Source organism: Leptodactylus fuscus, chromosome 3 (assembly GCF_031893055.1).
Source record: "Leptodactylus fuscus isolate aLepFus1 chromosome 3, aLepFus1.hap2, whole genome shotgun sequence".
Lineage (NCBI taxonomy): Eukaryota > Metazoa > Chordata > Amphibia > Anura > Leptodactylidae > Leptodactylus > Leptodactylus fuscus.
In genome coordinates this window covers 162,991,511-163,017,816 of record NC_134267.1, presented here as the reverse complement: position 1 = coordinate 163,017,816, position 26,306 = coordinate 162,991,511, and the positions used below count along the sequence as shown (strand labels likewise).

General features: G+C 39.9%; 1 protein-coding gene across 9 annotated transcripts in view; it reads right to left on the bottom strand.

Annotated features, from left to right (window-relative positions):
- The window catches only part of TNIK (TRAF2 and NCK interacting kinase), a 222,501-nt gene that overhangs the window by 55,299 nt on the left and 140,896 nt on the right, over positions 1–26,306 (bottom strand). For 6 of the 9 annotated variants that reach the window (XM_075268688.1, XM_075268680.1, XM_075268682.1 and 3 more), the window contains exons 10-15: positions 24,364–24,539; positions 23,835–23,901; positions 21,574–21,778; positions 6,335–6,445; positions 4,951–5,037; positions 1,842–2,048 (exon numbers count right to left, since the gene is read on the bottom strand). In XM_075268688.1, the coding sequence (XP_075124789.1) occupies positions 1,842–2,048; positions 4,951–5,037; positions 6,335–6,445; positions 21,574–21,778; positions 23,835–23,901; positions 24,364–24,539 (853 nt within the window). The remainder of the gene's footprint in view (positions 1–1,841; positions 2,049–4,950; positions 5,038–6,334; positions 6,446–21,573; positions 21,779–23,834; positions 23,902–24,363; positions 24,540–26,306) is intronic. The other 3 variants (XM_075268683.1, XM_075268686.1, XM_075268681.1) reach the window with 2 other exon arrangements.

The following is a 26,306-nucleotide window of genomic DNA, read 5'->3' as shown; positions in this document are numbered from 1 at the left end:
ATTATGTCAAGAGCATCCTTTTGGCCTCGGTTGGGCCAGAAGCAGTACAGTATGCTATTCCATAAAATGTATTTAGGTTAAATAAAAAAAAAAATGACATAACATACCATACTACACATTATACATTCTTTCTCGAAAATGGGATTCTATAAACTATGTATCTCCCCTAGAGTGCAGTGGGATACACTGCACCCTAGTTATATATGTGCAGATCCTTCTGACATATTCCACCAGCATTGGGCTCTATACAGTATGTGAACTGAGCCTAAATCTGCTGTTAAATACATAGTTATGAGGGGCTTCCTTGATGATCTTTACCCAGACGGATTACCCATAATAATAGTATATAATAGTAACAAGTCTGTACTGTCAGTAGCCAAAATGGTACAAAAAAAATAAATAAATAAATAAATAAATAATTGAGTGCTAACCGCACCCCTGGGGACAGTGAATAAAAAGGCTGCAGTATATATAGACATAGCTGGTGGTATGGGTACCAAAACTAAAGGGATGCAACTAGTGTCAATGATAATGGAAGAATCTGGAAAACTGCATCCACCATTACTTCGCCAGACATCATAATGTCAGCATGTGACATTATTGCAATTACTTTGGTCTTATACTGTGGCACCACTGTGTGCATTATTCTAATACTGTGGCACCATTGTGTGCATTTCTCTTGTACTGTGACATCATTGTGGGCATTATTCTTGTACTGTGACATCACTGTGTGCATTACTCTTGTACTGTGACATCACTGTGGGCATTATTCCTGTACATTGCTACCCCTGAATGTATTATCCCTGTATTATAACAATACTATGTGCTTTACAAATTATGTAAAGGAAACCCAAAGTTGACATTGCTGCTTAAGGTAGTTTGGGGCCCCATAGTACCTTGTTAATCTCTAGTTATTGCTTTGTTCTTGAACACAGACAGCCTTGAGCTATCACACCCATTATTTGAGCTCTTCTACAATATATAGCATTTTTTGTGCTACTTCAACTACTAGCAGTACAAACCTGTAACTATAATATGGCAGTCCTATATATCTGATTTAAAGGGGTTGTCTGGTTTAGAAAACCCATTTTGAGCATTTGCTGCAAGTTCCGCCTCAGTTTAGAGGTAATGGACTTGCTATATAGTGACCCTTTTAACATAAACCAATCCTCCAAGGCCGACAACATTATTTATACAGTATTTTTCATTTACCTGGCTTCATTTTGTTGTAAAACATGTGACATTTTTTCTTTACTATGTGAAGAAGTAGTTTTTAAAGTGACATTTCTTGGAAAATGCATTTTTAAAATAAGGACTGCTTGTCCATCTCATCTTTAAAATATGTCTATAAATATATACTGCAATTATACTTGGTATTTAGGTAGTGCAGATGTCTACACATACATAAATTATTATTACCTTAACCTTTGCTAATAGTTATTGGTTGGGCAGAAGGTAGCCCATCCCTTTAATGGCAAAGGGATATACAATTTCACGGGGAAAAGGGTTGGCTCCAAAACATGGTTATAATGTACTTATATTGCTATATAATAAAATACTACACTAACTCAAAGCATGACACTACAAAACATAAAAACAAGTAACGAGTCATGACATATAGAAGAATACTGCCATACGAAATACACTAAAGATGTGCAATGTGAAACAGATCTCCACAGGTTTAACACTAATAAACCATCATATTAAGAGTCAAAAAATTCAAAAGAACATTAAACAGAAAAACCTTCAATACTGACCATAAATAAAAGTAAATTAAGAGTTGCTGGCTTTCTCCGATCTTAGTGAACGGCAGCGCTTTCTAGATAATACAGTCACCATACCTCTTTTGCCCATGCTGGTTTTTCTGCAGGGTTCAGTCCTTCCTTGTAATGATATAGGGGCTTCTTGTCAGGTGGTCTTTGCTCCTGTTGCCGTTGCTGCTGCTGTTGCTGCTGTTGCAGAGAGACTAAATAGTCCCGCTCCTGTTGCAGCTGCCTTTGTAACCTTTCGGCTTGCCTTTGTTCTTCTAGCTGTTTGCGCTTATATTCCTTTAGAACAAGTAACAAAGTAAGACAAGTTACTCATGAGTCCACAATAATGTCCAGCTATGGTATGTGTGACGTTGGCAGAAAGTGATTGAACAGTGAAAGCAATAGAAAAGTGTGTTACATATAGTGAAGAGAATATAAGTATATTACATCATTATGGAAGACAGTTCTAACTTTTTGGTTTAAATGAAGAACCTGCCACAAAAATGTACCTTACTGATTTCAACTGAGGCAACAAAAGGCATTAAAATCAGCCGCAGATTCAGGACCCTTTCATTCTGGGTGTGAGTGAGGTCCAGCTCCTGAACACTAATATAACCCTAATATCTTGTCTGATTGTTATTAAATGGGATATCTCATGGAAACCATTTATCACCTATCCACAAGTACTCAGCTGCTGCTGTTGGTCTCACTGCATGTCCCCCACTACAATCACATGGGGAGTGGAGTTGTCATTCTAGTGACATCTATCATACATTTGTCATCTGTCGTGTGCATAAAGTGATAAATGTTTGTCATGTCTATACCCTTCAAATGATATTGCAGGAGAACCCTTTTAAGTCACAGGTCTTGAAATGAATTGTTAAAAAGATAGAGAGTAGGCAACATCTGCTACAGAAAATGCCTGAAATTAATAACGTGTACAGAACTAGACTCATACAAGTGAGACTGAAGATAAATATATAAAAGACATATACTGTAAAAACTGTAAGCTTACGGTAAGTTAAAGATTGTGTTAAATAAAAATAAGAATCAAGACCCCCATAGGAAGAGTCTGTGTGAACACCAATCTGAAAAGAAATGACTTGACAACCCTCAGTCGAGGAAAACTATCCTTGAACCGTGTTAGCCAATGGGTATGAAATGAAAATTTTTTTTTTGAGAGAAGTCCTCAGTAGTTGATACCTTTTTTTAATGGCTAACTTAAAAAAGGAAAACTGACATTACAGGGCCTGCAATAGTATAAAGAGATGGCATATGATGCTGTAGATCAGGGGTCCTCAAACTTTTTAAACAGTGGGCCAGAGGCAGAGCAGGTCGCACAGACATCGGGAGCGGTGCCCTCCAATAGATAAAGTGAAGTGCGCTCCATGGCCTGGCCCAAGCTCCCAAGGAGCTTCATTATAAATGCATGCCTGCCAGCGTTGTCGGCGGGGCCAGACAGAAGTGCTTGGCGGGCCGCATGTGGCCCTCGGGCCGCAGTTTGAGGACCCCTGCTGTAGACACAACAAAAAGTCATCAGAACCAAAAAATGTCTCTAAGGGCTCATTCACATCTGCGCCCAGTCTCCGTTCTGCAGGTTTCCGTTTCCTGCACAAAACAGGGCAGGAGACAGAAACCTGCCAGCATCTTTCAAACCCATTCATTTGAATGGGTTTGAAAAGTGTCTGGCCGTGAGCGTTAGTGAGCGTCAGTGAGCGTTTTATGCTCTCCACGGCGAAACCATTTTTTTTAAACCAGACAGAGAGTCGGACATGCAGTACTCTATGTCCGGTTTAAAAAAAAAAACAAAAACGGTTTTGCCGCGGAGCGCATAAAAGGCTCATCGGCGCTCACGGCAGGACTCGGCATGACAGGTTTCCGTCTTCTGCAAGCAGAAGACAGAAACTTGATAATGGAGTCCAGACGCTGGTGTGAACCCAGCGTTAAGTGGAAACAGACTTATTGTTTTAAGGCTTGTGTGGTTAGAGGAAAAAAATTGTTGGTCAGGTTGGCCTTTAAGCCATCCATTACTTTCCACTGAGGGTTACCATGGAGTCAATATGGCCTGTATATTATCAGCTTCCTACTAGATCTCATTTATTTTTCTTACATAAATTAATATTCGTATCCAATGGAATTAAAGGGAATCTGTGACACTAAAACAGCAATTATAACTATATATAATAGTGTATGTTTGTTCTTACTACATTGACATTTTTTTTCTAATTTTTAACAACTCCTCTGAGGAACAGCATATAGGCTCTTTCCTGTATTGTCTTTATAGATCTTAATGAATGTGAGAAACGTTTCTAGAAATTATGCCATATTTTGACATAGGAGAAACAAGCATCTATATGTCTATGTACAGACAGGGTTCGGGGGATATTGTCACTCCTTAGGGAGAGACCACCATATAGGTGTGTGGAGACTTGTTAAGCCTTTAGCACTCCACTTTGCAAGGAACTATGGGAAGAATATGCAAATCTGCCTTCCATGATGTAACTAGGAAGACAGTTGCTGCATGTACAGACACACACACTTATGTGTACAGATATAGCAAAGGTTAATATCACTCAATGTGTTAACAACATTGTGACAGAGAGCGTTAACTTTATCAATGGCTTTTCAAATGGGTTTTGTCGTCTTTTGACATAAGATAACGCGGCACAGAAAGTTACCATGCTGAAGTAAGTAAAGATTAAACAGTGCTACATCTGTATATAATATGTGTGTGTATTCATATATACAGTATATATATATATATATATATATATATATATATATATATATACATATACACAGAAATAATGTATCACATTCCCTTTAACCGTTATGCAAATAAGATTTTAATTTGTAACGAATTTCTCTATTGCTTCTTTTAGAATCTCTACAAATAATTTATTACTTCAAACTGTAATTTTGTTCGCGTATTGGAATTATATTAACCGAAAATATGCAAAGTTGTCCCTGCTGCATAACTAGTAACTATCATTACTCTGGAGTTGTTATGCACAGGTTTAAGAATATCTTCTGTGACTATACTGCAAATCACGATATTGGTAATCTAATTCGAGGGTGTCGTATGAACATGCAAATGTCATGCAATACGTCATGAGGGTGGCATGAAACAAACAATCCTTGTCATGCGCGCACACACACGATGGAGTGGACATGCTGGAGCAGGGCACAGGTTCATTACCAGAAGCAGGGCTTGTTCCTGCAATAATTGCTGCTGTAAGATCTCTAATTGCCTCTGCTCTTCCTCTAGCTGTCGCCTGATGTACTCCTGGCAGGGACAGAGTCCGAAAGAGAGAGAAGTAACAAAGCTAGAGATTAGGGAAATGGACATCAGATACCACGTACCAGAATTATTCCACATTAGTAAAGGAGATAACAGTTATAAGAGAAGCAGTATAGAGATAACCAAATAAAACAGGACAGAAGTTCTAGCTACAACTCAGATACATGTACATTACATCAAACTGACTGGAGCCTCATATTAATAGTGTTTTTATTTTCTCTTTTTTAATCGAATATGTAATTTCTCCTGATTACTCATTACTTTTGCTACATCATGTCAGATACTCCCCTGTTGCAGAGGGGCTACGGATTCCATGCTTGGGGCCTATTTCCTTGCCCTGGTTTTGTTAGAGAATTAAAAAGTTAAGAGATAAAAAACAAAACAATTCTTGCAGAAAAATAAATTGTGTAAATTCTGGCTGGCAGATTACTAAGGGACAGGGTATTGTCAAGAGGGTGACTTTGGCACTATTTGTCTCATGCAGACAGTACTTTTTCTAACTAATTTTCATACATCCAGACACAAGACGGGAAGAAAGGGTTGATCTTTTGGAGGCACAAACTTCTTTCAGTATTTCTTAGTGCTTATTCACACAAACATGCTGTGCACACCTGAGCATATCCTGTTTTCACAGATCCCGCATACACTTAAGTGTCCTTGATAAAGACTTGGGGAGTGGCCCGTTCTGTTGAACGGTCACAGTTGTCTGAATGCAACACCCTCTTCCAACAGCTGATATCAGGGGTATCAGGTGTGAAGCCCTACCTATCTGATACTGAGGACTTACTCTAAGGGGCAGGTCATCAATATCATAGTGCCTTTCAGGACTGTGTGTCCCAAACACTTTAATATTCTGATTTTAAAGCCTTTTGATAAAGAAATAGTTTTCCCAAAAACCTGGATGAAGTTCTTTTGGCTGCTGTGAAGAATTCAGTTTATCTATTTGGCTACAGACTATTTATGTTCATGGAATATTCCAGATAGGACATTTCATCTGGATACACAACAGCCAGTGATCGACACATTTATGAAAGTAGAATTTGAACCATAAAACATATAAAAATTATATAAAACACAACTAACACATGGCTAATGACTACATTATCCACAAATGTAGCATTGCACTTCCTATATTGCAGCAATGACAGATAAACTGAAATGTCTGTTTATTTCCAAAATCAGGCTATCCAAGAGATTTGGAGAATGTTTTTTTTTTTCTACAATGCATGTTAATTTATTTCAGCATTTATATAATAACAAATCCAATTTTAAGCCATAAAACCTTTTCATGTTCAGCCCTTCTTCGTTCTTCCTCTCTTCGCATTTGCTCTTCATAACGCCGACGCTGGTCTCTTTCCTGCTGTTTTCTTAACTCCTTTTCTCGCCTCTGTTGCTGAATCAAACAAGGAACATGGTAAACTACAATTCGTTAATAATTCTACGAGTTCACGCTTTTATAGAGCTTCTTGTAGCCCACGGTATCCAGTGTTTATCAAGATGTGATGTACACAGTGAGGGTAATTTATCATTTGAGGAAAAAAAAACGTAAGCCATATTTTATGTGTGTGCCTTTTTATGCAGAGCCTATCAAAATAACATACTGTGCAAAATTTATTAACCGGTTAAGGACCAGGCCCAGAAGTACATTAAGGACCGGGCCTCTTTTTTCAAAACTGACATGTGTCACTTTAAATGGCAATAACTTTGAGACGCTTTAACTTACACAAGTGATTTTGAAATTGTTTTTTCGTAACACATTATACTTCATGTTAGTGGTAAACACTAATCAATATTTTTGTATTTATTTATAAAAAAAACTAGCAAATTTGATGGAAATTTGGAAAAAATTGCAATTTTCAAAATGTGAAATTCTCTGCTTTTCAGGCAGATAGTCATACCATCCAAATACATGAATAAATATTATCTCCCATATCTCTGCTTTATATCGGCATCATCTTTTGATCGTCTTTTAATTCATTTTGGATGTTACAAGGCTTACAAGTGTAACAGCAATTTTCCAGATTTACAAGAAAATTCCTCAAACTAATTTTTTAGGGAACACTTCAGTTCTGAAAGGAATTATAAAGGCCTATATAATAGAAACCCCCATAAATCACCCCATTTTCAAAACTACACCCCTCAAATTATTCAAAACAGCATTTGGGATGTTTGTTAACCCTTTAAGCATTTCATAAGAATAAAAATAATATGGAGGTCAAATTTAGACATTTCATTTTTTTTCACTAATACATTCATTTAGACCTAAAATTAACACATTCACAAAGGGTTAAAGGAGAAAATGCATCTCACATTTTGTTATGCAATTTCTCCCGTGCACAGAAATACCCCACATGTGGGTGTAAACTGATTTTTGGGCACACGGCAGTGCACGAAAGGGAAGGAGTGACATTGGGTGTTTGAACAGCATATTTTGCTGGAATAATTTTCAGGCACCATGTCACATTTGCAGAGCCCTTAGCGTACCAAAACAATGGAAACCCCCCAAAAGTGACCCCATTTTAGAATCTACACCCCTCACGGAATTCATCAAGGGGTATAATGAGCATTTAGACCGTACAGTTGTTTCACAGATTTTACTAACATTGGAATGTGTAAAAGAAAAATTACTAAAATGTCACTTTATCCCCAAAGTTTTCATTTTCACAAGGGGTTAAAGGAGTAAAAGCCCACCAAAGTTTGTTAAACAATTTATCCTGAACACGGCAATACCCCATATGTGGCCATATTCAGCTGTATGGGAACATGGCGGGGCTCAGAATGGAAGGAGCGCTATTTTGCTTTTGGATGGCAGATTTTGCTGGAATAATTTTTAGGTGCCATGTCGCATTTGCAGAGCCCGTAGAGAACCAATACAGTGGAAACCCCCTAAAAGTGACCCCATTTTGGAAACTACACCCCCCACAGAACATATCAAAGGGTAGAGTGAGCATTTTGACCCTACAGCTGTTTCACAGATTTTATTAACATTGGGACATGAAAATGAAAATTTACTTTTTTTCCAACAAACTGTCAATTTAGCCCCAAATTTTTCATTTTCACAAGAGGATAAAGGAAAAAAAGCTCCCTAAAGTTCGTTACACAATTTCTCCTGAACACAGAAATGCCCCATATGTGGCCATAATCTACTGTATGGGAACATGGCGGGGCTCAGAATGGAAAGAGCGCTATTTGGCTTTTGAAGGGAAGATTTTGCTGGAATATTTTTCAGGTGCCATGTCGCATTTGCAGAGCCCCTAGTGTACCAATAAAGTGGAAACCCCCTAAAAGTGACCCCATTTTGGAAACTACACCCCTCATAGAATTTATCTAGGGGTTTGGTGAGCATTTTGGCCTCACAGCTGATTCACAGATTTTATTAACAATGGGACGTAAAAATGAAAAATTCCTTTTTTTTCCAATTAATCGTCCATTTAGCGCCATATTTTTAATTTTGCAAGTAGCTGAAGAATTAAAAGCCCCCCAGAATTTGTTACACAATTTCTTCTTAACACGGCAATACCCCATATGTGGCCATAATCTGCTGTATGGGTATACGGTAGGGCTCAGAATGGAAAGAGCGCTATTTGGCTTTTAGAAAGCAGATGTGGCTGGAATAGTTCTCAGGTGCCATGTCGCATTAGCTGAGCCCCTAAAGTATCAATACAATGGAAACCCCCCATTGTGACCCCATTTTAGAAACTACACAGGTGACAGTAAACTGGAATTCACCAAGAAGTGACCCCATTTTGTAGGGACAATTTTAGGACCTCTGCAAATGTGACGTGGTGTCCAAAAACAAAGAATATAAATCTGCACTCCAAAAGCACATATCGCTCCTTCACATCTGCGCCCTGCTGGGTACCCAAATAGCGGTGTATGCCCACATGTATGACACTGGTGTACCCCGGATAACGGACTTAATGCCATATGTGGGTATAAATGGCTGTTTGGGCACAACCGGGCACAGAAGGGAAGGAGCGCTTTTTTGGTTTTTGGAGCACAGTTTGGTTTTAGGACACCATGCCACTTTTGCAAAGCCCCTGAATTGCCAATAAAGTGGAATCCGCAGACATGTCACCCCATTTTGGACACTACCCCACTCATGGGATTTATCAAGTGGTGTAGCGAGCATTTTTAACCCCTGAGTGTTGCATTTATTTAGTTTCCAGAAATGAAATCACAGCTGATAATGAGAAGTTAAAAATGAAAAATTTCCAGAGATTCGCCATTTTAGTGCCCGATATGTTGTGCCCGACTTATGTCAGCAGAGATACACACTCCAAAAACTGGTAAGCGGGTATCCTGGACACAACAGCTTTTAGAGCGTTCATCTCTGATACAAGCCGGGCACAACATATTACGCACTGAAATGACGGATTCCTGGAAAAATTGTCATTTTCACCTCTCACAATCAGCTTCGTATTCATTTATGGATAATAAGTTATAGCAACACTTGGGGGTTAAAAATGCTCTCTGTACCCCTGGAGAAATCCTTCAGGGGTGTAGTTTCCAAAATAAGGTCACATATCAGGGGATTCCACTTTACTGGCGTTTCAGATCTACAAAAGTGTCATGGCATCCAAAAACCAAACCGTCTGTGCTCCAAAAACCCAATAACCCTTCTTCCCTTTTGCGTCCAGCTGTGCCCTAATATCAGTTTATACCCACATATGACATTACGTCCGATATAACGGGTACACCAGTGTCATACATGTGTCATAAACTGCAGTTTGGGCGCACAGCAGGGCGCAGAAGCGAAGGAGCGCGATGCGGCTTTTGGAGTACAGATTTTGATGTTTGGTATCTGGACGCCATGTCATGTTTGTAGAGCCTGTAAGGTACCAGAAAAGTGGATTCCCCAAAGGAGTGACCCCATTTTGAAAACTGCACCCCTCAAAGAATTTATCAGGGGGTGTAGTGAGTATTAGTATCCCAGACGTGACTGCACAGCGGATGGCGAAGAGGGAATATATAAGCTGTGCGGAGAACATTGCAGACACCAAATTCCCTACTATGTCCCAGTAGCTCCTATGATTGGGGGAGTCACTCTGGGGGTCACATTGGGGGTCACTTCTGGTGTTTTTTCCCTCATAAGCTGTAAATCTGGGGTGTCCCCTGATATTCGCTCGCACAGCTTATATATTCCCTACCTGCCGCAGCCAGTTGTGTTCTAATAATTTGGCGATTTTTGGGGGGTTTTGCCTTGACATTGCTAGATGCTATATTTTCTTTATTTTTCTGGTGACATGGCCATATAAGGGCTTGTTGTTTGCGGGATGCGATGTATTTTGTAATGACACCATCTTTGGGTGCCTACAACTTACTGATTACATTTTATTAACTCTTTCTTGCTGGATTAAAAAAAAAAAAAATCAATCCTGCATAGAGTTTTACATTTTAAATTTTTCGCCATGCAGCGTACAGCATAAGTAACATGTGTCCTTTATTCTGCGGGTCGGTACGGTTACGGCGATACCTCATTTATGTTATTTTTTTATGCGATACTAATTCTGCAGAACAAAAACACATTTGGGGACATAAATCAGTGATTTTTGCATCGCCATCTTCTGAGAGGCGTAACATTTTTATTTTTCGGTTGACAGTGTTGGTTGAGGGCTTATTTTTTGCGGGAAAATGTGCGCTTTTTATTGGCACTGTTGTGGGGTGAATATGACTTTTTGATCACTTTTTATAGCATATTTTGTAGGATGAGATGGCAAAAAATCATTATTTCCGGCGAGTTTTTTCCGTTTTTTTTTTCCGACGTTCACCGTGTACATTAAATATTATTTCAGTTTTATTGTACAGGTTGTTACGGACGCGGCGGTACCAAATATGCATTGCTTTTTTTAATTTTTAGTGCTTTTTTTTATATAATTCATTTTGTATAGAAAAAAGGGATTTTTGGACTTTAGAACTTTATTACTTTTTTCATACACTTTATTTATTTTTTTTTTAACTTTTTTTTAACTTTTTCATGTGTCCCTGTAGGACACTTGAATCAGTTGATGCTTTGATGAAAGCATCAGCTGATTCAGCACAGTAGCAGACAGGACACGAGCAGGACATGAGCCTGCTCGTGTCCTGTAAGCTGCAGAGGAAGTGAGACACATCGCTCACTTCCTCCATCGCCTGGCAGGATCACCAGGTATGTGGGGGCTCCGGTAGTCTGGGGTCACTGGCCAGACCCCAGACTACCTTGTACTGACATCGGCACCCCCCGATCTCGCCGCGGGGGGTGCCGATCGGGTTAACCTGTCGGCGGATCCCTTTCGATCGCGCCGTGATGTTTGACGGCGCGATCGAAAGGGTTAACACGTCCAGTCGGACTCAGTTCCGACTGGACGTTATGGAGGAAGGGGTTAGGTGTTAGTAACACCTAACCCCTGTCCCCCCCGCACCCCTCCCCCCGCCAGAAAGGTACCTAAAGGCCGGACGTATTTCGGCAATAGTCCGGTCTTTAGGTACCAGCACATGAGGCCGTAAATTTACGTACGGCGGTTCTCATGTGGTTAAACACATCTATTCCACTCAATCTACTTCCCTGTGTAGACAGCAATCTTGTAAAATTGTATATGGTAATAGCCAAGTCGTGTACACTTAAATTACAGAATTTAGATCATACCTCTTTTCACTTACAAAAAAGCAACCTGATAAACATACCAAAACAGCCATGATTTTTATAAGTATCTGCCACAATTTTATTACATACATTATAAAAGGTTTTTCAGGGTTAAAAACCAATGACCTCTCCTTCTGAAAGGTCATCAACAGAAGATTGTGGGGCTGATCTTCATTTGATGACTTGGCAAGTATTGACCTGGGCCGATCAATACTTACCAAGCAGAGCAGCTGTGCTTTGTATTACAGCTCAGCACATTTACTTGAATGGGACTGGGCTGCAATCAGCCCATGTGGGCAACGAACATTATGTGACATGGTCTAAGAAGCAGGAGGGGTGGTCAGGGAGCATCACTTCAAACAGCTGATCTGTGGGGATAGGTCATTGATTTAGTAGTCCTGAAAAAAACGCTTTAAATTCTGTAGTTGTACCAGGCACTTGATTTTTTTTTTTAATATATAAGAACCATGCACATTTAATGAGGAGGGCGCATTAATTTTAGGAGTAACGACAAGGTCACTGATATTGGCAGAGTATTTGACCAAGGAAGAACCACTGAGACAACAAAAAGAAAAGTAACAATAAAGGGACAATTTATTTATTTTTTTACCAAACTTCTAGAAGGATAAATATGCCTTATTTTGCAATGACACTTTGTAACCTCGACACTGCTTGGAAGCTTTACCATTTAGAAGACTGGAGCAAAGATGTATTCACCCATGTATTGGACTGACTGTGGCTCAGCTGAACCAAACTCAGTGCGCCATGGTTATTTAGGACGCTTTGGGTTCCAGCTTCACCACCAGTCTAATATCAACATTACATAATGGCACAATAGACCCATGGCGCAGCTGGAACTTAGATCATAGATCACCATGAAGCAGTGAGTTTGGTTTAGCTGAGCTAACGTCTGCCAACCACACAAGGTTTATCACACCCTGACCACATACAGACGTGTGCGACACCTCCTACATCTGCTGTAAGTTCTTGTTGTCACTTTTGGGGAGCACAAAGTGATCACTAACGGTACAGGTGAATAGATTTTAAAAGAACAACTGAAGGGTTAATATATACTGTATACATTTTACAAAAACACCCATCTATGCACACAGATGAAAGAATAAAGAACAACCATATCGTAAGAACATTTGAATATCCTTGAATACAGCCACAAAGGCTTGAAAGAATTGTAATAGATCATTCAGCTACAAACAATCAGATACAAAGTATTGACTTCAAAGTGTCTGAATGAATGTGCGGGAGGAGGAGCTGTAACATGTACGAGATGCTACATTATACATGGGTGTACATTGGTGAACTGGCCACAGGAGAGCAGTGCAGTGTTATATAAGGAGGAGAGCGGCCGTAATGTCACATACTAAGAGACAGTCCACAAATCAGGCTTTAATGACTAGACTGCATCACATAGGTACGACAACTGTACTAGGAATAGAAGAAGAAGGGAGAATGAGGAGGAGAACTAGTACAGGCAGTCATGACAAGAGGAACCTTATTCACATATAAACACAGACTTATCAGAGTAACCTTTAAAAGTAGCCATTATGATTTCCTTTCTACTTCCATTCCTCCTGTAATGTCCAAGTAGATATGCATATAATATTAAATATCTATCATGAGGAGAAGGAAATATATAGTAGCAAATACCACACACAGTAGAGTTACCATTAGAAAACAACTGGCAGCCAGAAAACAGAACAACGTCCAAGGAATATACAACAAGAATTAGATAACCTAGGCGCTGTGAATATCTGACCATATAGATGGTACTAGCATGATGCTAGCTTATCGCAGGGTGTCCTATTGGGGGTATGGTGACAGGGGTCTTCACCAGTTGTTGGTTTTTTTTTTAAACTTGCCATCTTGTCAATTGTAACTAAATAAATAATGGATTTTTGTACGTGTTACTCTTGGCTCATCCATATCCCACATCTCTACGGCCTTCTTTTTGTATATAGATTTCTGGTATGTGAGGGCTAGTAGCTCCTTTTGTATTGTGTGGTGCCAGCTCATTTTGTAATGTAGGGGTGTGATGAATGGCCCAGAGTTATGGGTTTTTTTCACTGCCTTCTCAGATATATTTCCCTTTTGCCCTGTTAATTTACTCGACCTGATTAGCAAGATGCCAGAGATAGTGTCCAATTGTCCAAGCCTAATTCCTCCCTGGAGGTAGCTTGGCTCATCCCTTTGTCTCAACCTGGGCACAGCATTGTCATGATTGTGCTAACTTCGTTATCCTTAGCAGGGGGTGTCTGGGATCAGTGGACTGAGAGCTTTGCTATCACCTTTTAGCAGACAACCTGACTCCTCAGGACATCTGCAAAGAGTTAAGACCGTATATAGTCATACTGATACAAGGTGAGGGGGAGAGCTGCCCACCTTGCTGACCTCATCGCGGGAGGGGGCTGAGTGGAGATATATTGCTGCACATGACAAGACCTTGGGTTCTTGTTGTTCTTTCTGGACTGCTGGGATGTGTCACGAAGTGCTGTGATGCTGTGGAAGCTAATCCCTTGGACTAGGGTCTCTATTGCCTATGGAGATACCATACACCTTGGACTATTCTGCTAATAGGGTAGTCAAACCCTTACCACCTATGGATTACTCTAAAGGATTTCATGATGTGAACTCCGGAGACCCAACTGGGTATTATATTTCTATTTCTGATCTTTTATTCTTTTTATCTTACTGCACTGTAACATAACTTTCTGTAACCATATAAGCTTGTATCCGCTAGCATATACCTCTATGTATGTTGGTTGTCTAGTATCGACCTTCTTGGGTTAATAAATATAAAACTTTAGAAGGCTCATCTCATATCCTATAAGACCCAGTCCCTCTCAGGTTGAGAGCGGACGGTAAAGGTAAGAAGGTGATCGCAGTTTTGCCCATGGCAAGGCCAGGTAGGCCAGAGGCTGGGTCAAAGTGGCCATGGCGAGGTGAGATCCTTCACAAGGGGGTCCCACTGCAAACACCCACCGTGACCAGCTGTAACTTGTGGGGGAACCCTACAGCATCAGTTAAAATCTGCTGTTGTGCCGCGACAAACATAAGAGGACCTGTCAACTCCCTTGATAGGTCTATGTACAAATAAAAAACTTGCATTTCCCATGAAATATCAATTCTTGAGCATCTTTTCCTATAACTCTGAGGTGAGTCGTTCCTCTATTACATCGCCAGTAAAATTTAAAATAAATTGACAATAGCGCGATCACTTTTCCCTTCTGCAAGTACAGATGTAAAGCAGAGCTCCACCTTATGTGCAGTAAATAAATCACAATCAAGACGATGGGAAAGAACTAATGACTAGAGATGAGCGAATATCGTTTGGTACCGTTAGGTATTCGATCGAATATTACGGTTTTCGACATATTCGATTTCGATCGAATACCACGCGGTAAACGCAGTAAAAATTTTCTATCCCCTCCCACCTTACCTGATGCTTTTTTTGCACCAATAACCGTGCAGGGGAGGTGGGACCGGAAGCAGGAAAACGTAGGCATCAGGAAAAAAAATAGGAAAAAGTCATTGGCTGGCTAAATCAGGTGACCTCGGATTTATAAGAATAGTGTCAGCTACGTTCGTGTCATTTGCGGCTTGGAGTTAGATAGGGAGAGACATGCTGAGGGCTAGAGAGGGAGTGCTAGAAAGGCAGGAAACATTGTCAGAGCTACATTGCTTGATGAGTGCATATATACCACTAGTACATACACTCAATCCTGCAGCTAATTTCTACAAAAGCCCTTTTTAGGGCTCCAATTCCCTACCACTGGTATACAGTACATATGTGTCCCATTGGGGTGAGAAGCTAGCAGTTTTCCTTGCATCCGGTCGTAGATAAACGCCATATCTATCTACCCTCCATGTATACTTTACCCAAACTGATGTATACAAGTGTTTTTGTTCACTCACTTATTGTACCTGTCCCATTGGGTGAGAAGAAATCTGTATACTGTCATCTGGTATATACAGCAGTAAATAAACACATATATACAAAGTATACACGGTAACTATTTTGAGCATATGTGAAGTACGGTCTATACTGTATGGCAAGTAGACCCCTTGCTTCAAACCCGTATGGGACAGGTATATTGGGTTCCCAAACTGATATATACACTGCATCTATTTTAAGCGTATGTGAAGTACGGTATATACCAAATGGAAAGCATAGCCCTTGCTTCACACCCGTATGGGACAGGTATATTGGGCTCACAAAGGGATGTATACAAGCGTAATCTTTTGCAAGTATACAGGGACGGTATATAGTTCGTGTGCAGAGCAAATAAGGTATATACTCTGTGGGAATTTTAGACCTTGCTTCACACCCGTATGGGGCAGGTATATTGGGCGGATGCTACAGTGTTTGGACATCAGGACACAGAAATTATTCTGGTAGCTCCTGGGAGGGGGCAAGGGTGGGATAACTCTGCTGTAAAGATTGGGCATGTTGGGAGGAAGGAGGGGCAGACTCTTGGGTATGACCACGACTGGAGGTAGTGGCTGACTGGTGGAAAAGCAGCTGGGATCATTATCCGCTAGCCATTGTAATACCTGTTCCTGGTGCTCGGGCCTCGTCTGCGTTGTACCCTGCTTAACGCAGCTATCAAGTCAGGGATTGTGATGAGCACATGCTAATGTTTCTTTAGGTTTAAATTTGTGTTTCTGTCCATATTAATGTAGAGGAAAGAAGGTTTTCAATTATTTTTCCACTTTCATAGAGGTTCTATTGAGTGTGGAAAGTGTCTAGTTGATAAGCTGTGATAGTAGGGTAATACTGGGACTTGGGCGTGTTAGATGCACCCAGGCATGATTCCCCTGCTGTCCCAGTTACATTCCAGGGTGTTGGCATAATTTCCTGGGGTGTCATTGTGGACTTGGTGACTCTCAGTCGAATAGCGGTTTCCCCTGAAACAAGCATTTTTTCCCCATAGACTATAATGGGATTCGATATTCGGTCGAATAGTCGAATATTGAGGGTCTACTCAAAACCAATCTCAAATATTTCACTAATTGTTGATCTCTACACACAACTATGAAAGTGGAAAAATAATTGAAAAAAACTATATACCGTCCCTGTATACTTACAAAAGATTATGCTTGTATACCCCTATAGAATTCCAGCAGGTGGCACATAGGTGAGGATTTGGATGCTAAAACCCCAGTGAAATTGAAAGAACAGGAAACATGAAGAGCTACAGTCTGTGGAGCAAGCCTACACAAATACCAGGAACCCACATAGCTTACTATAAAATGGAGGCATTAAAGGGGTTGTCCCATCACAAGGATCCTATCTATACTGCTTGTTAATGTGGATGTAAGACTTTTCCTAAATACACTGCTTCAGCAAAACTGATTTGTTTGTCCACTATATTACTTTATTCAATTCTTTGTGGCTACAGCCCTGACTTAGCTGCTCATGAGTCAAGTGATGTATCTGCTGCTCTCAGGGGGGGAGGGAGGGGCTAAGTGCATGGGAGCGAGCCTGTGTATCTAGCTATTCCTGTGTCTATACCATGTGAACTAGCTTCCTGCTATCAGATAGAGGAGAGGAGCTGCTTTCATTTCTTCTGTTCTCCCAGTTCTGTGTTCATTATGGCAGAGACAGGCAGTCTCTGTATGTAACACAGAATGGAGTTGCTGCTGCCTGTACTTCATAGTCCAATATGGGTGGGCGGAGCTACACACTAATTTGGAGGCGGAGCTAAACAGCAGGTTGTATGTGAAACCCCGCCCACCAAATGATGCAAGAAACCAGGAAGAAAGAAGATTTTACAGCAGTAAAGACTGATGAGTATGTGAGGTGGGAATACCCCTTTAATTAAATAAGCTGAAAATAATGAGCTATTTGTAAGGTGGTGGAAGCCATCCCCTTCTACAAAGTGTAGACTAAGGTCACATCTGTATTGGAGTCTCTATTCCCTCTGATCAGTTCCATTTTAGGAGTCTGTAGATGTCCTTGGTAACCGCTTTTTAATCGGACAAGTTCTGCGTCTTTCAGATCCCCATGCAAACCCAAACACTAGTGTGAACCTAGAGTAACTGATGTGAGTGCCCACTCAGGAAAAGCTAGTGTACCATTATGTGCAAGCATTTCACTCTGCAATACAGTAGTGAGGTGGGGTGACTTCTGTTTTGCAGTTATTGTGATTCAACTGACTTAATGTGCCATTTTCGTTGTGCTACTTTCTGGATGTTAAATATTGCATGAAACTACTTTACACTTATTGGCTGTGCTGGGGTGGTACCTTTTGCCCTTCCCAGGTAAAGGTTTTGTATAGTCTCTGTAGGATGTTTTTCCTGTTGTGCTGGGACCTCTGCAGTACTTGACATACGAGTCTGGAAGTGCAATTCAGGACTTTACCTGAAAGCTATTGGAGTAGTACTGCAGTGTGAGCTGGAAGTGTCAGGACCTGTGAGAGCAGAGTGCCACCTCTGAGAAAGCAAGAACGCTGCTGTGTGCTGCCATGGGTCAGAGAATCCAATTGCTGTATGAGAAAGTGATCCTTGTACTGCCTTGAACTACCTTAATAAAGTTTGACCTGAAAATTGAGTGTGTGCTTTTTCAGCCTAACTGCTTCAAGCCCAAAGAAGCAGAGAGCTGGCTGCCCTGTTGGACCAGAGGAATAGACCGCAGCTGTTACACATTGTGCAATTTTACTGTTTACTGCATATAAGCACAACTTCTCCTCGTGATCCCCTTACACACACAAAACCTTATGAAGAGCTATGCAGAATTTACTCCAGAAATTACCGGCTTCTGATCACACAATATTTCAGCCGCACCCCCTTACTCCCAAATTTACAGAATGTGTCCTGGTCCTGTGACTTCACTTCTTAAATTTGACTTCCAAACTAGTTCACATGTGATAGTGCACAAAATTTCCCGTTATTCAGATGGTGGTATTACAACCTATGTGGTTTGCGTTTCCTTCCTCACGTAATGTTCTGACATTTGGCTGACTTCTCCTCTTACTGTTTACAAGGCTCTTAAGGTAGCATTTATGTGCAGTTATTTTACACTTTGTTTGTACCGGATGATTTACTAATTTTTGCAGTCATTTAATATTTCTGAACATGGAATAGTCTCCCTATTTGTATAAAGATCTATGTAGTCTGTAGTGGATGTGAAACTCAACAGTCAAGAAATGAAATAAAATAAGTCAGTGAGGTTGTTTGGAGACCCCAGGGAGATTTTCATTCGGTAGGGCCTGAGAGGGTGAAAAGAGGAGATTTAGGAAATCAATAGAATAAATACAGCATGTGTTAGATCCTTCTCCAAAATAGTCTCAGCTTTGGGAACGTCTACCAGTTCCCACAGTAAGGGAAAGGGGGGGGGGGATCTGTGGTACATATTAGTGAGCCTATCCAGGTCTAGTACCATTGGAGGAGAAATTTGTAATTAGTCTCAACTAATGAGATATTAATTGTAATGGTGCCATATCCTGCCATTCAAAACATCTTGCTCGCATACAGTCATGCAGCCCAAATTGGTGGAGGTAGAAGGTAAAAATAGCATCTGTTGGCCATGAGTGGGCCGTAAGCAAAGACTCTTAAAGAGAGTGTTGACACTAACATTTTCTAACTTTTCAGACAACTTGGTCTCATTTCATAGAGCATGTGATTCTGAATCAAAATGGAATGCACGTTATTAAGATATGTGGCTACTTTCTGCCTGAAAATCGTCTTTAAAATTTCCTGTCACTAGGTCTCCCTTCCAGCTAATATGCAGTTTACTCCTTTGTTACATCCATAGATAAGATACAAGGTACAAGCAAGACTGGATCACAGTGAGTGGAAGGAGGAGGTTCTTTTCTCTTTCACACAGTAAATGGAAGGGGAGTGGTTGATTCTCCTCACAGCTTGCACATAGGTCTGCTCTGTGCAAAGGACTGAAGATTCTGAAAATCTCACAATTTACAATGTAATAAGACCCTGCACAGGTTTAAATTTTTCATGAAAATCTCAAAATACCCTTTTTAAGGGGTTTTCCTAGCTAAATTTATTTATGGTGGAGCTGAGTCACTCAAGATCCGCTCCCATTCTAAACGACTGACAGCTATTCTGCAGTACCTAATCTGTCTACTAACAGAGACCAGAGCTCTTTGCTTCCAGCTCTATTCTCTGTTTCAGTGACTTAGAACTGCTAATCCATGGGAGTTCCAGATATCCCCACCAATCTGATACAGAGAACTTTTCCTGAGGATATGACAATATTTTTAGCCTGGAGATCTCCTTTAAGTTTTCAGTGCACTGATTGCTAGAATAAGTTTACACAGGATTAGTTCTTTACATTTGATGAAAATATCTCATCCAGAGAGATATGCAGTCTAAATCTATATTTACACCAGTGCACGTTCAGTTCTACACTAACACGAGTAGTACATAACATTGAAATGGTACTTGACAACACTCATGCATTCTTAAAGTAATCACCCTCTCAGACTTCCTGTTGATGGGCAGCAGCACTGCTTCCCCTGAGTGCTTATCACAAAGGACATCTTGTCAAGCATGTGCTGAGCAGCATCTACAGCCCCCACTGCTTCCTGTGTTTCACAAAGCCAAATGCCAGTGGAGGGACATAAAGTAGGTACATAATGCTGCAGTGACAGATAATGCTTCGAGAATAACCGGAACATAATGGAGTCTGTTCATCGTTCAGTGTCTACACCAGATGCAATCTGCAAGCCTTTGTTTTAGAAAGTACATATTTAACTTCAGTATGCTGCAGTTCTTTATGTCAGCCACTTTATTTTTAGGTGAGAGGTTTTTTGTGCCTTGGACTATTGAAGTTTTGCAACCTATATTTTATATGGCAATTTGTGAAGCTCAGTGGGAACAGTTCATTCATGGGTAGCGCCGCTTTCTGATCAACATCGGTGCCGTAAATTACTGGTTTATCACAATGACAGAGCTAGATGCTTTTTATGTTCACTAACTTACATATAAGTTTCTAAGCTTAGCACACTAAAAGCTCTCCTTTTAAACTTCTGATATCAAAAACCAAGAAAACAAGTAATTTATCATGTGGTATATCAGTCATAAAATAACCTAAAGCAGAAGCACTTTGTTAAAGGGGTTGTGCGCTTTTCCAACAAATCTCAGAAACACCATACCCTGACATACCCTTTTTCCTTTATAACCTACCACCCTCCCCCCACACCCCCCACCCCCGAATAAAAAAATTAAAAAAGGACAGCTCTTCTACTGGGTAAATTTTTCTACTTTTGTAGCATTATTTGATCATATCAATGTATAACTAAACAGTGGCCTCCTAAGGGTTCCAATATTAAATATGTAACAAGACTCCCCCCTCGACTATCCCAGATGTGGCAGAGGGATCTCTGAGCTCACTCAATTGCAACCATGGCAGCCCCTATAATAATGGCACAAAACACTTAGCAAATTTGCTTTTCTGTAATAATTGTTTGCTTTCAGGCAGATTTATGATATTGGTATAAAGTAATGTTCAACCAGTTATTTTAATCGAGATCTGTCCTGTATGATAAATATTCAATTAATATGCAAGTTATGTAACCAACATATTCTGTAACTCACATAATAGACAATCTGAGGCATTTCTTAATGAGCTGCATGTGGGAACTTTTCCATTTAAAGGCTTTTGTTCAGCCATCATAATAGTTAAAAGAGCAAAAATCCTAACTGGGGGGGGGGGGGGGACACACCAATGTGGCACTGTACATGAATTGCATACATTTTACACACTGCAAGGCATGGGGGTCACCGCATGGGTGAGAACCCCTGTAGAGGCAGGAAATATTATATGTCTATGATCATATCCATGATAATTCTTAACATATAAAAAGATGTGCTCTTTGCCCTAAGAATCTGCACATGCAATTTCCTAGAGACCGTATGCGTACCTCCTCTAAGCGCCGTCTTTGTTCTTTTTGCTCTTCAATGCGTTTTTGCCTCTCAGCCAGAAGCTGTCTTTTGTGTTCTTCATTCTCGCGTTGCTGCTGTTCTAGTTGCTGACGTCTAAGGGCTTCAGAGCGTTCCTTATTAGCCAACTGGAGCCTCAAAAAATCCCGTCTTAGGGTGGACTCCCCAGGTAGATTTAAGATTGAGCTTAACACACAGGATACATACAATTAATACAAAAGAATACATGAATACATAGGAATTCAGTGGAAAAAACTTTTAATGTGAGTTGAAAAGAGAGAAATCCCATAAGAAACATTCATAAGGAGCTTTTTTTGCAATGAGAAACAAAGCTGAATTTTGAGAAAGAACAGAGGACAGTACAGTAGGGAACAAAAAAGGAAGTATGACTTTAACTCAGACTTCACAGAGTTTGGTTTTAGGCCATTACCGCTGGGACATATAGGCTTGTCAAGTCTTATAGAAGTTAATGCAACAGTGGCCAAGTCCACGCACCACCACTCTTTTTACACAGGAACCCTGGGACTATATATTTATGTGGGTCCCCGTGGTTAGACCCCCACTCATCAGACACTAAAGTTTTGTTATGGGAAAGCCATTTTAAAGGATATAGTCCCATTTCATTCATTTACATGAATGTATTTTAGATTAAAAAAAATAATTTATGCAATAAGTTTTTATTAAAAAGCTTTGACTGTTTGGCTCTATGTACCATAAAGACATGAAGACACAATGTCTGTCCAACAAATTGATCCACCTCAGAGCCTCACTCTGCTTCACACAAGTCAGTATACACATATGCAATACAGCTCAGAAATCAGTGTCTGTCGCAGGGAACAAGCCTTGGGAGTGAATATCTTGCTTGCACACAGTCTGTGCATTTCATGAATTCCATCTTTACTTTCAAGGTCTTCAGAATATACATCTATCTGAGAATGCCGAGTCTCTCCTAGACCACCAAGCACACTTGCAAAATCTTGAAATACTCTATGCCCTTACACACGAGTAAGGAGGAAGACTCGCCCAAAACATCATGGCAGGACACAAAGACTGTTTGTTACTATGATACTCTCACCCCAAAGCTTGATCACTGCAACAGGTACAATGATTAAGACTTACATTGTGTGTGTGTTTACAGTATACTGACTGGCTTCTGTAGATAACATGCATATGTACTACATAGCACGTTGCAGAATTATGTTCATTATCTAAACTGAGCTGCTATGGGAATAAATCAGCTTAAAAAAAATGTTCAGGAGAAGAAAAGAGTGGGGCTCGAGACCAAGATATTAGACAGCCAGTCTCATCTCTGATTTGCTAATGAATGGCATTCTGCAGCATGCTATGTAGTGTATATACAAGTCACCTGCAGAATGTCAAATGATCCAAACTTTGTAATAAAAAAAAATAATAATTTGTAAAAAATGTTGTTTAGCTCAAAATACATTCTATTAAGAAAAGACTAAAACTGTCCATAGGTTTTATGTTATGTGCTTCACTTTCTGGGTATCAGTTCCACAATACAAGCGGCAGTGTTCTCTACTCCCCCCCTCCAACCCAAATAACAGATTTTCAAAACATTCTTCTAAGAAAAGTAGTGAGGATTAGAGGGAATGAATGTCATATTAAGTGTGTTGTGGTATATTATTTACTTACAGAATTAAATGGTTTTTCTACCAAGCAACAAAAAAGGCTAGAATAAAACTCAATTCTTATTAACAGCGTTGCCGTAACAGTAAGGCTAGTATTACATGACCGTAGTAGTTTTTGTGGTCCGCAATTTGCTGATCAGCAACACTAAATTTCATTTCAAAAAGTCATTCCGCAGACGTCCATGTCCATTGGCACGCGCCCATAGAGTATGGGACAGTCCATACCGTGCCGTGATGTGATGTCCGTGAATTTGCGGACCTGCGGTATCCAGTGTGGACCCCGGTTACGGCACAACACACCACGGATAAAATATCCGGTGGGGTAAGAGGACGCACTGAATACAATGTGTCCGCAATTGAGAACCCACAATTGCAGACTAAACTTACTATGGTGTAAGACCAGCCTAAAGGTACAAGTCTGAGGAGAAAATAGCAATCTCCTTACATACCATAGCCTTTCAGAAAACATGTACACCGTTCTGGATAACATAGGATAACCCAAAGATACCATATATTCCTTGAATATCTTTAGTAAATCACCATTTTAACACAAACTGAATTAGTTTGGGTATCTTGAATGAATAAATTACCTTGGTTCCCCTGAATCATTATCTTCCTCCTCTTCTTCACTTCCACTATATTCATATTCTGTTTCATCTGCAATGACAAAGTCTCCTTTGAACCATTGTGATGTAGTATATATCAGTGTATACTATAAAGGAAATTTAATTAGCAAATATACAAGGAACATTTTCATAGGTTGATGTAATTCTAGCTAAATGAAAGAGGTTAATTTTGATTACAAAAATCTTAAGCTTTGTACATTCAAAAAATATGCACACGTATAAATGCATATACACATGTGTAAAGGTGTACAGGAAAAATCATATATGTAATTGTATTAGATAAAAAAAAAAAAAATAAATACATGCTAATATATGGTTGAATGTGAATCAATAGTGGTCTGTCACAAGAATTTCTAACTATCATACTTAACATCTGAGTCAATTTCTCATCAAGTTCATGTATAATCCCATCAATTGCATCGAAATCCTATTAATAAATCATAAATGAGATAAAGCTCCATTCACTTTTCATGAACATGACTAATCCTCTCACCTTTCTCTCCTCGTTTTTTCTTTGTTCGATCAATGTGGTCCTTGAGCTGAATTCTAACCTGTCTCTCATTTGGTTGGTCTCTTATGAATGGATGCTTCATAAGCTGCTCTGTTGTGGGTCTTTGGCTATGGTTCTTTACAAGACAGCTCTCAATAAAGGACTGAAATTTTTTAGACCTGGGAATAAATAAAGAAAAAATTATACATAAAACAAATTCAACTGTTTATTCCTGACAAAGGATGTGACATTCCAAAATTTTATTCTTCTAGCATACCATCCAGATACACAAAGAGGTGATGAATACTGATTCTCAGGGTCACTGCGCTAATATAATGATCAGTATACAAAACAGTACTGCTTCTATGTTATCCAAAAATGCAAAACAAATTAAGTTTGAGAATATATGAAGAACATCTGTCAAGGTTATTGTATAAAGGAGAACTAAAAACACAGTAAAAGCAGTATAAAGGTGGACGCCATGCAGGATATCAGATCCATTAGAGTCCACTGGCGCAAATTGGAGCTCATAATATGAAAAATCCCGAATTTCTGTTATTTTTTTGCTGCTCCCATCAGGAAAATCAATGGAAATAATACAGCAAAGAGATTAGTTTCCAGCAATATGCAAAGTCTCGGTAAATGAAGTAAATCATGAACCAAAACCTTACAATTAAAGAATATAAGGCTGAGGAACCACATGCAGCTTTTTTTGTTGCAGATTATGATGCATGTTTTTGAGCCAAAGCCAAGAATGGCTATAAGAGGCATGGAAAATATATAGGAAGCTCGGATACTTCTACCTTATGCTCAATCCACTACTGGCTTTGGATTTATAAAAAAAAAACAAAAAAACAAAACTGCAGCCAAAAGAAGAAAAAAAAAAAATCTGAGTTTTCGCAATGCGGGGTCTCAGCTTAAAGGTGGATAAGATCACAATTAGGGTTAAATCTGCTGAGAAATGTGCGAATCATGATGCAAGAGAGATCTCTATCATCAACAAAGCAGCTTAAGGGTGCATTCACACTACGTTTCCTGAAGCTTATTCTGAACGTAAAACACATTCAGAATAAGCGGCGTCTAAAGCAGCTCCATTCATCTCTATGGGAGCAGGCATACGAGTGCTCCCCATAGAAATGAATGGGCTGCTTCTTTCACTGCGAGCTGTCCCATTGAAGTGAATGGGAAGTGCCCGCGTGTACGGCTCGGCATGAGCAGAGCTTGCCGTACACGCCGGCACTTCCCATTCACTTCAATGGGACTGCTCGCAGTGAAAGAAGCAGCCCATTCATTTCTATGGGGAGCGCTCGTATGCCGGCTCCCATAGAAATGAATGGAGCTGCTTTATACGCCGCTTATTCTGAACGTGTTTTACGTTCAGAATAAGCTTCAGGAAACATAGTGTGAATGCACCCTAAAGCAGCAATATTTGATTTTGTTCTTTCACGGACCTGACTGTTAAGGAAACTTGTGAAATTTACCCATTATAATGTGACATTTTAGATCATATAGATCCCGTAAATAAAAATGAGACTATAAAACAAAGAGTCAAGCACAGATTTTCTGCCACAGGATCCATAGGGTCACATTTTTGAGAGGATTTTGAGGTGGACCGTCTCAAGTTCCTCTACAAAAGCTGCCATGTGGCCATGCCCTAAGTATGGAGAGACAGTTTCTATTGCAGATTTTGGTGTGTTTTTTGAGCCAAAGCCATGAGAGGATTCAGTATAAAGGAGATGTACAAGTCCTTTTTTTCTACTTCCCATACCTATTGAATCCACTCCTGGCATTGTCTGAATAAACACAGTAAAACCTGCACCCAAAAATCCTGCCCAAAAAAACTCATGTTGTATTTTCAGTCTGAATCTTATTTACTTCTAAAGTATACTGGAAGAGCAGTTATGGGAATAATTTAGCCATGAACATAATACAGATAGCTCTCTAAC